General features: G+C 44.9%; 1 protein-coding gene across 3 annotated transcripts in view; it reads left to right on the top strand.

The window, feature by feature from the left end:
* XPO6 (exportin 6) overlaps positions 1-18,124 on the top strand; it is a 70,314-nt gene that overhangs the window by 12,983 nt on the left and 39,207 nt on the right. For 2 of the 3 annotated variants that reach the window (XM_087701772.1, XM_087701771.1), the window contains exons 2-7: positions 5,641-5,731; positions 8,266-8,378; positions 10,292-10,489; positions 12,386-12,545; positions 14,273-14,350; positions 15,630-16,083. In XM_087701772.1, the coding sequence (XP_087557898.1) occupies positions 5,641-5,731; positions 8,266-8,378; positions 10,292-10,489; positions 12,386-12,545; positions 14,273-14,350; positions 15,630-16,083 (1,094 nt within the window). The remainder of the gene's footprint in view (positions 1-5,640; positions 5,732-8,265; positions 8,379-10,291; positions 10,490-12,385; positions 12,546-14,272; positions 14,351-15,629; positions 16,084-18,124) is intronic. The other variant, XM_087701773.1, reaches the window with a different exon arrangement.

Genomic DNA, 18,124 nt, shown 5'->3' with positions numbered 1-18,124 from the left:
AAGCTCCGGATTGTTTATTGGCAAGGCTCAAGGCGGAAATCCAACAGGTGGAGCAAATAAAATCTCAGATTTAGGTAAAAGTTCAGTTTTGGTCGTGGATTTCTGGGTTGCTTTCAACTGCGTTGCAATGTTTTGTTTGAAATCCAACTAGGAGTTGTGAAATATTTTGTGGCCTGAAAGATGCTATAAAAGTGACCCGGGGCTGGAAAAAATTACAGCAAGGAGTGGGCAGGGCGGTTAGATAATACAGTAAATGATTACCTTGTAGCAGGGGTGTCAAACTGGATTTCTTTGAGGGCCAGATCAGCATTGCCTGACTAGGTGGCTCAGTAGCTAAGACACTGAACTGGTCGATCAGAATTTCTCAGTCCAACCTGCCTCACAGGGTTGTTAGTGTCGGGAAAATAAGAGGAGGTGTTAGGTATATTTGCTGTGATAAAAATCCAAGAAAACAATGTCATGAGTCTGCTTTTGTAGAAATTCTTTTAAAAAAATTTTTAAAAAATTACGAGTCCGGTACCTTTGTTGAATCCATTGGTGTTACAGGATTGTGATAATGTAATGAGTATATTGGATTTAAATTAAGATGGATGATCAGATCCTCTTTTGAACCACAAGATTGCTACATGATTATTACATTTCAGTAAAGCTACCTTGCGGGACGTGGTGGCTCAGTGGCTAAGACGCTGAGCTTGTCGATCAGAGAGGTCGGCAGTTCGGAGGTTCAAATCCCTAGCGCCGTGTAACGGAGTGAGCTCCCATTACTTGTCCCAGCTTCTGCCAACCTAGCAGTTCGAAAGCATGTAAAAATGCAAGTAGAAAAATAGGAACCACCTTTGGTGGGAAGGTAACAGCATTCTGTGCACCTTCAGCATCTAGTCTTGCCGGCCACATGACCACGGAGACGTCTTCGGACAGTGCTGGCTCTTCAGCTTTGAAATGGAGATGAGCACCACCCCCTAGAGTCAGGAACGACTAGCACGTATGTGCGAGGAGAACCTTTACCTTTACCTTACCTTGCAGATGACTAAACGAAGAGACACAAAGCTTCCTGTGTATTACTCTAACAAGACTGGATAAATAAATTTGTAGCCTTGTCACCAAGTACTTTGAATTCTGCTCACCAGCCACAGTGTTAATTTGTTTTAAACCCTCATGTAATGTAATTGCACATTGGGTTGGATTCACCCTGTTACAGCAAAGCTATTCTTACAATCAATTCTTGCTGTTCCCGGCCACTAATTGGGAGTTAGTAAGGAGAACAGCTTGCGCTGACATGGAAAATCATTACAGTACAACTTTTAAAAATATCGTCTTTCCAATCACACGCTTGGAAGGCAGGAGCTTGAATTCATTAGTCATTGGGAAGAGACGGCTTTTGAAATACTGTATAGCTGTTCAAATATAGAAAATCTAATGTATTTTTCATTCGGAAAAGTGTCTTGGTAAATCCAAACAGTATTGCATTCCTCCCACAATCCCTTTAAACAGTTTGCAGGCAACGATATTAGTGAATAACTGGCCAGTTCTATATGACATTTTAGGGGAAGAAGGAAATGAACAATTTTAATTTAATTTAAAAATCGTATATTAGGAATAATGTTTACATTTCCCCCCAAAGATCCTTAGGTGCTATGTGTACTGTACAGTAAGTGTCATAGCAATAGCATTTAGACTTGTATACCGCTTCACAGTGCTTTGCAGCCCTCTCTAAGCAGCCTACAGAGTCGACATATTGAGCCCAACAATCTGGGTCCTCATTTTACTGACCTGGGAAGGATGGAAGGCTGAGTCAACCTTCAGGCAGTCAGGCTCGAACTGCTGGCAGTCAGCAGAGTTAGTCTGCAGTTCTGCATTCTAACCACTGCACCACCAGGGCTCTTATCAAAGTTGTTTTCAAAGAGTGTTAAGTAAATTGATGGATAACAGGTCTGTCAAAATGTTTGGTCTTGAAGCCCCAGTATCTTGGCCTGTTTGAAGGCGTTTCCAAATACTAATTGAAGGGGTACATCGGTGACAGAGATGTGGGACTCCACCTTCTGTTTGCAAGTCCTCAGAATATCTTGCTAGCTATCCTTTGAAGCAAAATTCTAGCTGAAGGGGCCTTGGTCCTTGGAAAAATTATTCTTCTCTCTCTCTTTCTCTCTCCCTCCCTCCCTCCCTCCCTCCCTCCCTCCCTCTCTCTCTCTCTCTCTCTCTCTCTCTCTCTCTCTCTAGCGTGCGTCCGTGTGTGTGTTCCAGCATAACTAGAGCAATTTAAACCAAACTTGGTACACACTTACTCTCTGGAAAAAAATACTGTGTGGGTAAGACACCCCTAACATCCCGGGTGTGTGCTGTTAAGATACAGCCTGTTGTGCCTTAAAATGCCTTCTACTATACTGCCCTAAAATGGCTTCTATTGTACAGCACAGTGGAGTTGCCATGGTAATGGCTTCCCAGTACTCCACAAGGGGCGTTCTCTTGTAAGGGGAAAAATCCAACATTAGACATCCAACATTTAGTCCGGACATTTTCCCCCTATAAAATAAGTACCCTGGCAATGCCGGGTTATCAGCTAGTATTTTATAAACATTTGGCATCGTACTGTACATGAGATTTAGAGGAGATTGTAGCAAGATCACTTAATATTTCAACAAATGTGGGTTTGGCAGCCTTGTAGAATATGCACTAAAAATGTTATTTTGTAAATGAAAGAGGATCACTGGGGTATTGTTGTTTGGCTGGCGGTCGTCTCTTCTAGGCAAGATTACAGCTGGACTGAGCTTCTTGTTTTGTAGATTAAAAAAAGGTGATAGAAGTAGTGCAGTCTCCTTATTCATTAAGCCAGAAAGACCCAAATTGGCTAGTGCAGGGGGTCTCCAAACTTGGCCAGTTTTAAGACTTGTGCACTTCAACTCCCAGAATTCCCCAGCCAGCTAAAATATGTTCACTGCAGCAACAGATTAAAAACACTCTTAATTTTGCTTTCCAAATCTTTGGTCCTTGTCAATACAGCATTAGCCCAGAGGTCTCCAAACTGGCTGAGGAATTCTGGGACTTGAAGTCCACAAGTCTTAAAGTTGCCAAGTTTGGAGAGCCATGGGCTAATGCTGTATTGACAAGGACCAAAGATACAGAAAGCAAATTAAAAGTGTCTTCAATCTGTTGCTGCAGTGACCATATTTCAATGGCAACATCACCATTCTTGATTTTTGCCACCAATTTTACCCTGCTTTCCGACGTAAGAGTGGAAGACAGAATATCTGGTCCAAACATTCAAATTTGAGCTGGAAACCTAGAAGAGAAGATGAATATTCTCAATAATAATGACACTGTGATAATATAATATATAAGCCACTCATATATATAAGTTACCTTGCGCTGAGATGGGCAGCCAATACATTTAATAAATAAAATAGAAAAAATAAGCATTGGAGAGAACTGCAAAAAAGGATGATGAAAAAGTACAGCCAACCGTTTATCTATTGAAAAGATAAATTTTCAAAGAGTTGTGAAGGAGAACTTAAATTCGAACCTAAAGCACTGGCTAGTTTGACACCTTTTCACATTTTTCATACCTGGAATAATCTCCAGATCAGTAATCTTATGGGAAGTGCCTTCTATTTTAAAACTACAACGAGCCGATGAAAATTCAGTCGCCTGTTGCTAAGATACAAGCTGCAATGAGTAAGCCAGCCTAAATTCAGTTTTTCCTAAATAATGTGAGCGCAAATAGTCCTGATAAAAGTAGGCGAAACTGTCGTTACAAAATCTACCCTTTGAAAATTGGAAAACCCAACAGATGGTCTTAAGATTCCTGTAGGTTTCTAAAGTTGAAGCAGTCCTAATTGATTTACAGTGTCCAGTTGGGTAATTACGCAACCGTGGCCTAATGTTTTGGATTTATGACATTTTTGGGTTGACAAGTTTTTGCATGGTTTGGCTGTAAACCGTGGGAAGACAATAAGAATGCAATAAATAAATACAATGCAGATCAACTCTAGATCACAAGATTGAAGAAGCCTATAATATGCTTGTTAAACATTGGATGTATTTTCACTCTTTGTAATGGAAAAGGAAACCATGTTGAAAATGTAGCCACTGTTTACCAAATGACATTTGAAGAAAAACAGTCTTAGCTGTTGTTTTGATGTTCAGTTACTTTAAGTCCAGTTTCTCTATCACTTTACCGTTGTATGCCATTTTTTCAATGACCTCCTTATTGAATGCACCCACTTCCGATCTTCCCAAAGATGCTTTTCTAAAAAGCAATTGGACTTCCTTGGTTTTTTTTTTCATAGAAAAGGTTTTGCTTCTCATCCAAGAAGTTTTTTCGGTTGCCTTTTGGGAAAGCATCTTTGGAATTAATAACCAAGACCTGGATGATTGAGAATCTCCATAGCCCAAGAGAAAATGGTTAAAAGAGGAAGAAAGGGGAAAAAAAGAGTTACATTAGTAGGCTAAAGAGAATAGTAGTAAGATTGTTATTGTAAGGTAACAATTTAAGAAATAAAGAAATGATAGTACATTGTTAATGGTAGAAAACATTTGAAAGAAATGCTGTCTATGCTTAAATTGAATTAGAGGATGTATGCTGTTTATAGCAAAATATACCCATATATACCCATATACGAAAGGAAAATTTGGTGTAGGTTTGAAGGGGCAATTGAAAATATTGTTTATGTATTGAGAAAAAATAACTATAAAGGTGGGAAATAATAGAAGAGAATACAGTATAGGTGGTACCTTGCTCAACAGTAGTAACTGTGAGAGGGATCTTGGAGTCCTAGTGGACAACCATTTAAATATGAGCCAGCCGTGTTCAGCAGCTGCCAAAAAAGCCAACACGGTTCTGGGCTGCATAAATAGAATCAAGATCACGTGACGTGTTAATACCACTTTGTAAGGCCTTGGTAAGGCCACACTTGGAATACTGCATTCAGTTTTGGTTGCCACGATGTAGAAAAGATGTGCAGACTCTAGAAAGAGTGCAGAGAAGAGCAACAAAGATGATTAGGGGATTGGAGACTAAAACATATGAAGAACGGTTGCAGGAACTGGTTATGTCTAGAGTAATGAAAAGAAGGACTAGGGGAGACATGATAGCAGTCTTCCAATATCTCAGGGGTTGCCACAAGGAAGAGGGAATCAAACTATTCTCCAAAGCACCTGCTTTGCATCCTGTTAGCACCCAAGTAGGATGAAGCAATGGGTGGAAACTAATCAAGGAGAGAAGCAACCTAGAACTGAGGAGAAATTTCCTGACAGTTAGAACAATTTATCAGTGGAACAACCTGCCTCCAGAAGTTGTGAATGCCCCAACACTCAAAGTCTTTAAGAAGATGTTGGATAGCCATTTGTCTGAAACGGTATAAGGTTTCCTGCCTAAGCAGGGGGTTGGACTAGAAGACCTCCAAGATCCCTTCAATTCTACTATTGTATTTTTGTACTGTTGCTCAAATGTTTGGGAACTTGGGTGGAGGCAAGGTCAGAATTGAGCAACACAATCCGTGGAGCCAGGTAGAAGCATAGCTGGACGCCAAGCCGGTGTTGAACCACTAGAGACACATAAAATGTTTTTTTTTCCCTTCGACAATATAAGGCTGCATTTTGTAAACATTCCAAGTGTGACTATTTCTCTTAAAACGTCTTTGGCAGGCATCGGAAGAGGCTTCGCTCCGAGCCTTAGAGAGCCTAATGACGGAGTTTTTCCACAACTGCACTACGAACGAGAGAAAGCGTGAAATTGGTAAGCTGGCCTCTTCCCCATTTTCTCCCCAGGTTTTGGCCCAGATTTTGGAATTAAGGCAACTTCGTTTCGTTTCGATGTCTGCTCTCATAAGCCCCTTTGAGCACAGCCGTCAGGGTCCCAAGTAACGCCCCCAACGAAAGAAGACTCTGAGGCTTGAGTTTCCTCAAAGTTCCATTTTATTAAAGATGTCCTATTGGCACATCTGGGAAAACCCGAATCTGAAAGCTTCCAGGTTTTCCCAAATAAAAGTTCAAGCACCTGCTCAGCACCCACATGGTCCAATCAAAACACTGTCCCAACTGGGGTTCCACCACAAAACCGCGGACGACAAAATCGCGCTCGACGAAAACGCGCATTTGACGTCATCACAGCGCGACGAAAACATCGCGCTGTGATCGATAAATGTAAAAATAAAGCAAAAACCTTACCCTAACCCCCCCAAACCTAACCCTAAACCTAACCCTAAACCTAACCCTTAACCTAACCCTAAACCTAACCCTTAACCTAACCCTAAACCTAAACCTAACCCTTAACCTAACCCTAACCCTAAACCTAACCCTTACCTTTATGTGAATCGGCTTGCTTTAATTTTATTTTTATTTCAATTTGTAATTTTTTTCGTCGCGCTGTGATGACGTCAAATGCGCGCTTTCGTCGAGCCCGCTTTTGTGGACCGCGGTTTTGACGGGTCACGCCAACTGGAGGTGCCTCCCAGTCACACCCCTCAAGGTGCAGGGCAAGATGACCTTGATTCTCTGAGAAAGGAATGTTATTTTGACTACATCTCACCCCTACTCCATATAATCCCCCCTCGCAGTTTCCCACAGCATTAAATGTGGCAGGTCTGAAGGCCCAATGTAAAAGATGGCTCCCAGGTCTGACAAACAGCACGTTTAGGGGAAGAGCAACCAAGATGATTAGGGGACTGGAGGCTAAAACATATGAAGAACGGTTGCAGGAACTGGGTATGTCTAGTTTAATGAAAAGAAGGACTAGGGGAGACATGATAGCATCTTCCAATATCTCAGGGGTTGCCACAAAGAAGAAGGAGTCAAACTATTCCCCAAGGCAGCACAAGAAGCAATGGGTGGAAGCTAATCAAGGAGAGAAGCAACTTAGAACTGAGGAGAAATTTCCTGACAGTGAGAGCAATTAACCAGTGGAACAGCTTGCCTCCAGAAGCTGTGAATGCTCCGACACTTTTTAAGATGTTGGGTATCCATTTGTCTGAAGTGGTGTAGGGTTTCCTGCCTAGGCAGGGGGTTGAACGAGAAGACCTCCAAGGTCCCTTCCAACTCTCTATTGTATTGTATTGAAGTGCACGCTTGCAAAATATTCCATATTTTTCCCTCCCTTTTTAAAAGATGTTTTTCTTCTCTCTCTTTATTTTTTAAAAAAAAGCAATAATCTGCCAGCCACTGACAGACTGATGAAAAGACTTTGTTCCAGAGAACCTTAATTAGCGACAGGGCAATTATTGGGGGCCAGTCAGCAGGTAGAAGGTCGGTGAAAGTGGGATATGAATTGTAATGGAACATTATTCCCCCCCCCCCCCGGTTCCTTTTAATGAATAATGATTGTTCTTTAGAACAGGAGTGGGCTAGAAGTACATGGAAAACCACAAAGCCCTGAGGAAACCGACCTTAGATCAACCAAGGCTTTTTAGCCCAGTGGTTCAAAGGAAAAAGCAGGGTTTTTTAAAGCATTTCAACATCAGCAGGTTAAAAATAAGTTTTAAGTCCTGCTGTTAGGGTTATATCAGTCTTCTCTTTATAAGCTCAGTGGTCTTTGGCTGCAGCTTTTAGAACCTCTGATCGATAGTGACTTAAATGTAAATAACGGTATAAATAGCTCAGGGCCGGGCCTTCTGGCTTCTCTCGTAAAACAAGAGGGATGTAGAAAGGACTTTCTCTTGTGCAGCCCCTCCTTTTGGTCTAAATTCTAATATGTTGTGGCCCACCAACTGCCAGCAGAGCTGACAGCACAGGACAGTGCGGAGGTTGGGGAGGAACATGGGCCAGTCCTAGAGTCTGGGGAAGGCTCCGATGAGGGCTCTGTGTCAGAGGCAGAGAGAGGGCCAGAGCTGTATGCCAGTTATCAGCTGCTTTCAGAGTCATACATCAATGAGGCAGATGAACAGCTGGAGCCTGTTCCCAGTGTGTGCATGTGCAGAGTTGCCAGATGAAGGGAACAGCTAAAGAACAGGGGTCGACTTGGAATTAAGGCCACAGGTGGACAGTGAATGGCCCCTCCCAGAAGAAACAGAAAAGGAGTGAAAGGGAAGTGGAGTTTGCAGGAGACAATTAGTTCGCTTAATTAGTTCGTGACTCTCTGAGATCCTTGCCAAGTTTTGCAATATTGGCCTGGCAGCTCTCCAAGCCAGATAAGGTCTGTGACCGTAAATCCTCCCTCGAAAAACTTTGCTGAAGGTGAATGAGCAGAATTCACAACAAATTAATAAAAGAGGTTTTTGTCGTTTTGTTTCTGTGCAATGCATGTTTGATTTGATTTTGCTTCATTTCTCTATCTAGAAGAGCTTCTGAATAACTTCGCTCAGCAGGTCGGTGCCTGGAGATTCTGCCTCTATTTCCTGTCGAGCACGAGAAATGACTATGTCATGATGTATAGTTTAACAGTATTTGAGGTGAGCTATCAGACTGGGCTTACCATGCTCGTAATAGGCTTCTTATAACAGCGGGACCCAAACTTTGCTGCACGGCATTCAGGGGGGAAGTGGGCCACGCGAGTGGCAGGCTGGTTGGCACAAACAGCTCAACTTGCACGAGTGATGGGTCAGCGCAAATACGCACAGGTGCTGCTCCATCGCTCACACAAATTGAGTTGCACACATGCATGTTGTGACCTGCCAGCAGCCAGTACAGCTGGCAGCAGACTCAGACAGTGAGGAGGTTGGGGAGGAACCTGGGCCAGTCCTGGAGTCTGGGGAAGGCTTGGATGAGGGCTCTGCATCGGAAGCAGAGAGGGAGCCAGGGCCGTCTGACAGTTATCAGCTGCCTTCAGAGTCAGACATCAATGGGGCAGATGAATAGCTGGAGCCCGTTCCCAGTGAGCGCATGCACAGAATTGCCAGACAAAGGGAACAGCTAAAGAACAGGGGTCAACTTGGGAGTGAGGCCACAGGTGGATGATGAATGGCCCCTCCCAGAGGAAATAAAAGAGGAGCGAAAGGGGAGTGGAGTTTTCAGGAGACCATTACTTTGCTTAATTGGTTCTTGACTCTCCGAGACTCCTTGCCAAGTTGTGCAGATATCAGCCTGGCAGCTCTCCAAGCCAGATAAGGTCTGTGACTGTAAATCCTCCTTGAAAGACTTTGCTGGATGTGAATGAGCAGAATTCACAATAGAGGGGGTTTTGTCGAGACAAGGAGTTTGCTTCATGCTTTCGGGAAGCCAAAGTCAGAAAAATGCGCGTTCCCCAGCCAGCCACTCACAATTCCGAATAGGCCATGGCCCAGTAATGGGCTGTGGGATCAGGATTTAAACAGACATCACCCTATTTGGTCCATTAAATGAATATTTCATTCCTTTGCCTTGGTACTGGTACTTTGTTCCAGAATCTGTACTTGGGTTACAGAAACATGTATTGGAGGGGGAACCAAGAAATGTTGCTCCTTAACAGATTATTCAATCTGTTTCAGTCAAAAACAATTCATAAAGAATGCAGAGGGTTGAAGGTTTTTGTGTGGGTGGTGAAAGCTATAAAACAAAGTATATAAAGTTGTCACTGATTTTAAAAGAAGTTAGTTTCAAGCTCATTTATGGCTATTTATGGCAGAGAAAGTATTTTAATTTATTTTTATGTATAATTTTGAGTTAGATAGGTTTTTTTTTTTCAAGCATGAATCAAATGGAGCAAAATGAGATTAAATTTGTCTCAATAGTTGCCTATTTCTCTCTTCTGCAATCCTAGTATTAGTTACTAACATGAATTAGTTCCTTCTATGAATGAGAACTCACCTCTTAATTGTAAATAATTACTTTCCCCACTGAATTCAATTAGCAAATAAACAAAAGCAGCTTTCCAAGTAGCACATATTTTGTAAGTCGGTATTTTTAGCAATACCTCAAAAATTGAGGAACGCAGTGGCTCAGGGGCTAAGATGCTGAGCTTGCCGATCAGAAAGGTCGACAGTTCAGCGGTTTGAATCCCTGGCACCGCCTAACGGAGTGAGCTCCCGTTACTTGTCCCAGCTTCTGCCAACCTAGCAGTTCAAAGGCACAGAAAAAATGGAAGTAGAAAAAGAGGAACCTCTTTTGGTGGGAAGGTAACAGTGTTCTGTGCACCTTTGGCATTTAGTCATGCCGGCCACATGACCACAGAGACGTCTTCGGAGAGAGCGCTGGCTCTTCGGCTTTGAAACGAGAACTGTCTCCTAGAGTCGGGAACAACTAACACATATGTGCAAGGGGAACCTTTACTTTTACTATTTTTAGCAAGCTCACCTCTACATTTAAGACCTTTGAGTATTAGCTTTAGGCTTGAGCAAAGAAGGTTATGTTTCACCTTGTTCATCATGACAATGTCTGTCTGTTTCAGAACCTGATTAACAAGATGTGGCTTGGGGTCCCATCTCAGGATAAAACAGAGATTCGCAGTTGCCTGCCAAAACTTCTTTTAGCTCACCATAAAACTTTGCCTTACTTCATCCGAAACAAACTTTGTAAGGTCATTGTGGATATTGGCCGGCAAGACTGGCCCATGTTTTATCATGACTTCTTCACAAATATCATACAGGTAAGATTTAAAAGCTTAACAAAGTCATCTTAACTGTGGTCCATTCTTATGCTGGGGCCTTCGAGGCAGCCCTGACTCCTGGATTTCAGAAGTCATTTTGCCCTTGCCTGCTCCCTACCACTGAGAGGGAGAGAGAGTGGTTGGCCTGAAGTCGCCCAGCTGACTTTGTATCTAGGGTGGGACTCTTAGAATTCATAGTCTCCTGGTAACTAATCACTCTAACTGTTATGGCAAACCTATGGCACCCATAAAAGCGGTGGCACGCAGAGCCCTCTCAGGGCCAGCTGCCCTTCTAGTTTCTGGTGCAGCGGCCAGCTGGCCTTCATGGCCACTGGAGCACCTGAAAACACCCCCAAAATATCGCCCCCAAAACAGCCTAAAAACAGCTGGAAAATGGCCTGGAAACAGCCCAAAAAACCAGCCATATGCATTCCGGCCATCTGGTCCTCAGATTTCCGGTGCTTTGGCTCACGCACATGCAGGCGTGTTCTAGTTTGGGCACTCGATCCCGAAAAGATTCACCATCACCGCCCTGTAATATAATCCTCGCTTTCCAACCATTTGTTCAGCAACCATTCGAAATTACAACAACACTTTTTATTATATCTTAATGTCAATATTTTTTAACATAGTGTAAAAATTAATGTGTATTGCTGGTTTTTGGCCGTAATTAAGATTTACTTACTTACTTACTTACTTACTTACTTACTTACTTACTTACTTACTTACTACAACGCTGAAAAAAGAGACTCACGACCAGTCCTCGAATTTCCACATCCCAGCACTGGTCATGGTCACGTAACCGTGGTCTGGACATTGGCAACCGTCTTACATTATGACGGTCACACTGCCCTGGGGTCACGTGATCGCCATTTGCAAACTTCCCTGCTGGCTTCCCATGAACAGAGTCAATTGGAAGCTTACAGGGGAGGTCACTCCGCTAAGTACTTCCGCCTTCCCCAACTGGCAGTAGCTATCCCTTGTGCCGCCGTGCTCGCACCATACCTTGCTTGCCACCCTGTTTGTGACCTGCCTAGGACTCCTTTTAAGGACCCACAGTCCTTGCTCAATGGCAGCAATGCGGACTGCTGTTGCTAAGTAATGCAGGCTGTGAGACATTGTGCTTTACAACTGCATTGCTTTAAAAAGGCTTTAAAAATTCCAGTCGTAATGACAGTCATTAACTGAGGACTGCCTAGCTACTCTGTGTTGTGGCCTGTGGAGCTGGAAGCAGAGTTGGACAGTGAGGAGGTTGGGGAGGAGCATGGGCCAGTCCTGGGGGCTGAGGAAAGCTCAGACAAGGGCTCTGCATCGGAGGCAGAGAGGGAGCTAGAAAGCAGTGAGACAGAGGAACAGCTGGAGCCTGTTTCCAGTGTGCGCATGCGCAGAGCTGCCAGAAGACCAAAACAACTAAGAAAGCAGGGTCGACTTGGAAGTAAAGCCACACCTTGGAGGTGATTGGCCCCTCCCATAGGAAACAAAAGAGGAACAAATGGGGAAGGGGCTTTTGCAGGAAGCAATTCGTTCATTCGGTCCAGAAAGTTCTGTTTGTGATTATAAGAGACTCTGTGCCAAGTGTTGCTTTGCCCTGTTTTTGGACAGTAGTTATCTGGCAGCGCTCCAAGCGAGATAAGGTGCCTGTGGATAAACATTCCTCTGAAAGACTGTTTGCTAAGCCTTACGGACTGGGAATGAAAAGAATTCACAGTTGTGTAAATTAAAGAGGTTTTGTCGGAACCAAGATTTTGCTTCTTGCTTTCTAAGGAAGCCTGGGTCAGAACATTCTGAATGTATTGACTCCACGGGTAGCTTTCCAAAGAAAGGACGGATGGACGGATGGATGGATAGACAAATAAGAGAGAGCTATTCATGCTAAAAATCCATTCTCTTCAACAGTTAATCCAGTCCCCAGTGACAACCCCACTTGGGCTGATCATGCTGAAAACCACATCCGAAGAGCTGGCCTGCCCACGGGAGGACCTCAGCATTGCCCGGAAGGAGGAGCTGCGGAAGCTGCTCCTGGAGCAAGTTCAGAATGTCCTTGGGCTCCTCACAGGTGAGTGAGACAGGAGAACCCAGGTAGCACTGCAGCTGATAAGAGAAGCTGGCAATATTCGCTTTCGGATGGATATCAAAGCATCTTTCATTTAATTTTATTTATGTACTTATTTGTTAAATTATTTGCCCCCTACCTCGTCATGGGGGATCCTCTAGGCCAGTGGTCCCTAAACCCCTGGGGTATGGACCAGAACTGGTCTGTGGCATGCCAGCAACTGGGACATGCAAACTAGGCCAGCCACAGGAATTCTGGGAGTTGTAGTCCCCACATCTTAAAGTTGCCACAGTTGAGAAACACTAACTACCGTATTTTTTGGAGTATAAGACGCACCTTTTTTCCTCAAAAAAAAAGGCTGAAAATCTGAGTGAGTCTTATATACTGAATGCAGCATTTTTTGCCCCCCGAAACTCCGCCCCTTCACCAAAATGGCTGTGCATAGCCTTAGGAGCCTTCCAGAGTGCTCCTGGGGGCTGGGGAGGGCAGAAATGAGCAAAAATGGGCCCTTTTTTGCTCAATTCCCCCCCCCCAGCCCCTAGGAGCACTCTATAAGCTTCCTAAAGGTTATCCATGCCCTTTTATTGACACAAAACGGGCCCATTTTTTGCTTGTTTTTCACGCCCCCCAGGAGCATTCTACAAGCCTCCTAAGGGCTATTCATGCCCTTTTAAAAGGGGGCGGCATTTTTGCAAAAAACGGGCCATTTGCGGGAGGTTGCAGAGTGCAAAAACTTTTTCTTTAATTTGCCTCTTCAAAACCTTGGTGCGTCTTATACTCCGAAAGATACGATACACAAAATAGAAGGAATTATTTCTTTTTTTATATGGCATAGTTTCGCTGGATGTCTTTAAAGTCTAATACTGTAAAAGAAAACTTTCCCACGCTGTACATTATTTTAAATGCCTCTGTTAAGTTTCCCCATCAATCTCTTTTTTTTCCTGAAACAAAAATAGTGTTAGGACCTCCGGAGAGTACACTTTTTTAAAGCAGTCCATTGACTCAAATCTGAACCCTAAATAACCTTCCATTTGTTGCCAAAATTAATTGTCAGTTTTATTTCTGGAAATCCTGCTGTCTCTAAGACCTCCTACCCATTTTTTTCCCCTGCTAAGAAAGAGAGGTTATCAGCATTCTCCTTCGGCATTCCACATGGAATCTTTCAAAAATAAAGTCAGGAATCAGGTCCAGATTGACAGGTGAAAAGACCATGATACCCAGAGCGCTTGAGGTTCAAATTTGAGGAATTTGAATTCCACAAATTCCCCGAATTCCACCGACATGCTTGAAATAACAAACTTGTAACGGAGGCTGAGGGACGCAGTGGCTAAGTCGCTGAGCTTGTCGATCAGAAAGTTGGGCAGTTTGGCGGTTTGAATCCCTAGCGCCATGTAACCGAGTGAGCTCCCGTTACTTGTCCCAGCTTCTGCCAACGTAGCAGTTCAAAAGCATGTAAAAAATGCAAGTAGGAAAATAGGACCCACCTTTGGTGGGAAGGTAACAGCGTTCCATGAGCCTTTGGCATTTAGTCATGCTGGCCCCATGACGACAGAGACATCTTCGGACAGCGCTGGCTCTTCAGCTTTGAAACGGAGATGAGCACCGCTCCCTAGAGCTGGAAACAACTAGTACATATGCGCGAGGGGACCTTTTACCTTGATCTTTTTAACTGAGGCTCAATATGCGAATGGATTTGCAGCTGCTGAGACTCCGTTCTTCTTTCGTGACAGGTATTTTGGAGAGCATTTGGGATAAATACAGTGTTACGGCCGCCACCCCACCACCATCTCCGACGTCTAGAGAAAGTGGTAAAATCTTGCGCCACCCTTTCTTTCTCTTTCTGTTTGGTGTCCGTACAGGTAGTCCTCACCTTACAATCACTTGCTTAGTGGCCATTCAAAATTTACAACAGTACTGAAGAAAGGGACTTACGACCAGTCCTCACACTTACAATGGTCACAGTTAACGTTATCACAATTTGGGTGCTTGGCAACCGGCATGTATTTACAAAATTTGCAGCATGCCCGGGATTACGTGATCGCCCATTGGCGGCTTTCCGGCTAGCTTCCTCCAAGCAAAGTCAACGGGTGAAGCTGGGTTTGCTTAATGACCACATGGGGATTGAAGTCCACATACCTGAGAGTTGCCAAGGTGGAGAAACCCTGCATTAGGGAGTCACGTTGCCTTTGCTACTTCTCCGAGAAAACTTTCTAATGACTTCCAATGCCTGACGTCTTTATCAACCGGCAAGAGCAGCTCATCGGTGCTAAGAAGCCTAAATCGGGGTGCAATTCTTCACGTTAATTAAAGCCACCCTAGGAAATTGCAATGGCTTGCTGTCTCATTAGCACAGATTGCTCCTCACACAGACAGACAGCAAAGGGCTCCTGCCTGGCTGCGCAGTTTTACCATATTCTTCAGAGTATAAGATGCACCTTTTCCCCACCAAAAAAGAGGGAGAAAATCTGGGTGCATCTTATACACTGAATACAGCATTTTTGGCCTTCTGAAACCCTGCCTCCTTCACCAAAATGGCCATGCAGAGCATTTAGGAGGCTTATAGAGTGCTCTCGGGGGCTGGGGAGGGCAGAAATGAGCAAAAAATGGGCTGTGTTTTACTCAATTTTGCCCCCAGCCTCCAGGAGGACTCTATAAGCCTCCTAAAGGCTATGCATACCCTTTGTTTTGACAGAAAGGGCCATTTTTTGCTAGTTTTTGCCCCCCCCCCCCCAGGAGCAGTCTACAAGCCTCCTAAAGGCTATTTATGCCCTTTAAAAAAAACAGGCCCTTTTTCGTGAAAAACGGGCCATTTTGGGGAGGTCTGCAGAGTGCCAAAACTGTTTTTTAAACTTGCCTCTTCAAAATCTTTGTGCTTCTTATACTCTTAAAAATACGGTAATTGGGGGAGATCAGGAGCTCCCTTGGGAAACATGAGATGGGTGATGATTAGGCTGACTCTGCAAACCGCTTGGTGGGGGCTGTAAAGCACCGTGAAGCATTATATAGGTCTTAAGTGCTATTGCCATATTGTTGGCAAGTCTTAGCATGACTGGGCTTACCTGTGCACATGTCCTTTCCCCTCTACAGGTGATCTCTTGAGTAGCCTGTTGCAGAGTCCCAGTGCAGCCAAATTACTCAACCAGCCAATCCCCGTCCTCGACTCAGAGAGCGAATATGTTTGTTCCCTGGCTCTGGAGTGCCTCGCCCACCTCTTCAGCTGGATCCCTCTGTCGACTAGCATCACCCCATCCCTCCTCACCACCATCTTCCACTTCGCCCGCTTCGGCTGCGACACCCGCGTCAGGAAGATGTCCTCCCTCAACGGGAGCAGCCAGAACGCCTCCTCGAGTCACGAACGCGGCCAGCTGGGCGTGCTGGCTATGTCTTGCATCAACGAACTCATGTCCAAGAACTGTGTGCCTGTGGAATTCGAGGAGTACTTGCTCCGGATGTTCCAACAGACCTTCTACCTCCTCCAGAAGATCACCAAGGAGAACAACGCCCATTCGGTGAAGAGCCGGCTAGAGCAGCTGGACGAGAGGTAAGGCCGGACGATGCCAAGCCCAACCGCTCTTCTTGTTTTAACTTCAAGAATAACCTTTGCCGATGACTTGTTATGCATGGTGTGTCTAATCGCCTTTTTTCAGAGCCCGGGGATGAAGGCGGGGAAAACAGCCTGGTAAGTGTGACCCAGGTACGTGGCCGCGGGGCGGTCGGCTTGGCAGAAACGAGTTTGGGGTGGCCTAGGAGTCGTGTTTCTTCTCCCCCCCTCCAAACCCTCCCCCCCCCCATTCATTACAGTTTGGCTGCTGCTCTGAGGCGGTTCAAGATCTCAATTTGCCTCCATTTGGTTGTGGCTGTAAGCAGCCGAAGAGACCCGGTGAGGTAAAGGGATATTCGTGGTTTCCTGGTTGGCATCTTCCTTCGGAAGGAAGGGGTGGAGGGGTCTGGTTTTAAGGGAATAGAAGAGACCTTAGGTCCGTGATGGAGAACCTATGGCACACCTGCCGGAAGTGGCATGCAGAGCCATCTCTCCAGCCACACCGGCCATCGCCCGTTGCTCTTCCGGGTTCCGATGCACACGTGTGCACCAGCCAGCTGGTCTTTGCGTGCATGGGAGCACCAGAAACTGGAAGAGCCGCTCCCTGACACGCAGGTGCATGCCAGGAAGCTGAGCTTCCAGTTTCCGGTGAAGCACATGCGTGCTAGCCAGCTGGTTTTCATGCATGCATGCGTGCCTGAAACTGGAACCATGCATGCCAGGTGCGTGCGTGCGCACACTGGAAACTGGAAGCTCAGCTTCCCGACACACACATGCTCGCCGGGGAACTGCTCTTCCATTTCCCAGCGCTCCCGTTTCAGCACTCGGTGCCGAAAAAGTTCACCAACACTGCCTTAGGTCCTTCCCCAAATGGGGTGGTCTCCTGAGGGGCTGCGTTGGCTAACGGCCGTGGGAGATGCAGTCAGTTCTTCTCTGGGAGAGCCTCTTGAAGAAAGGGAGGAAAGAATTTTAGTGTTTTTTCTTTTCTTTTCAAAGTGTTGTTGGAACAACTTCAGGTAGGGTAGTAGTTGGAATGAATTTAGCTGCTTGGAAATAAATTACATCAGACGCATTCCAAAAGCAGATTCTGTTCTTTATTTCTGATTTCCTTTGGGAGTGGTGCGGTAGCCTAGAGGTGAAGCTTTCGCCTCCCAATCAGAAGACTGTGAGTTCGATCCTAGGTAGAGGCAGATATTTCTAATCTGGGTACACTTAGCCAGCATACACCTGAAAGTTGCCAAGGTTGAAAAACACTCATTTGTAATGGGCAGAAACCTTTGCACACACAACAAATTCACCACAACTTTCCTACGGTCACCGTTATCCCTCCAGAAACAAGCAGCGGCATCAAAATAAACTGCGCCATAGCAATTCCTGTACAACCCTCAAATTTTATTGTATAGAAGCCATCTTGTGTTCCTTCCCTAGTCCCAGATACCAATTCCCCTTCCCCCAAGACGTAGGTGTCACAAAGAGGAGTGAAATTTCTCTCTCTGGGCACACTTAGAATATATCTATTGAACAAAATTCTGCATTGGCGACAGGAAGGGCATCTGGCCAGGAAACACTCAGCTGCATTCAGTTGCCCTGACACCACCCTGCAAGGGATTATGGGGTTGTTAAAAGATGATGATTTCTGATTTCTGATTTCCTTCTCCTTGCCAATGCCTTTTTAAAGCAAGCGTCCCTTTGACCAGATTCTGCCTGGATTTGGGGGTTTTTTCTTTTCTTTTGTTCTTGCAGACTCCATCCGAAAAGCCTCGGGGCTTGTTTTGACAGCCCTTGAGGGAAAGGGCCTAAAGCACAAAGGACACATTTTAGGTTTTTGGCAAGCGTTGTTGAAATGGAGGTTGGCAGGAGCGGCTGCAGAATGCAGCCCTCGCATTTTATGCTGATGTGCTGGGCAGCCCATCTGTCGTAGCTGGCAGGAAGGAAAAATTCTGTCTGCAGACGAATGTCACTTTCTTTTTAAAAAAAAAAACAACCACAAAATAAACCAAAAACTCTTAGAAAGAAGCTGGGGTAGACTGTTGTCCTTGAG

Source organism: Thamnophis sirtalis, unplaced genomic scaffold, assembly GCF_051295495.1.
Source record: "Thamnophis sirtalis isolate CommonGarterSnake01/CBP01778 unplaced genomic scaffold, rThaSir2_p1.2 scaffold_14, whole genome shotgun sequence".
Taxonomy (NCBI): Eukaryota; Metazoa; Chordata; class Lepidosauria; order Squamata; family Natricidae; genus Thamnophis; species Thamnophis sirtalis.
The sequence above is the reverse complement of the archived record's forward strand: the minus strand, read 5'-3'. Positions and strand labels throughout refer to the sequence as shown.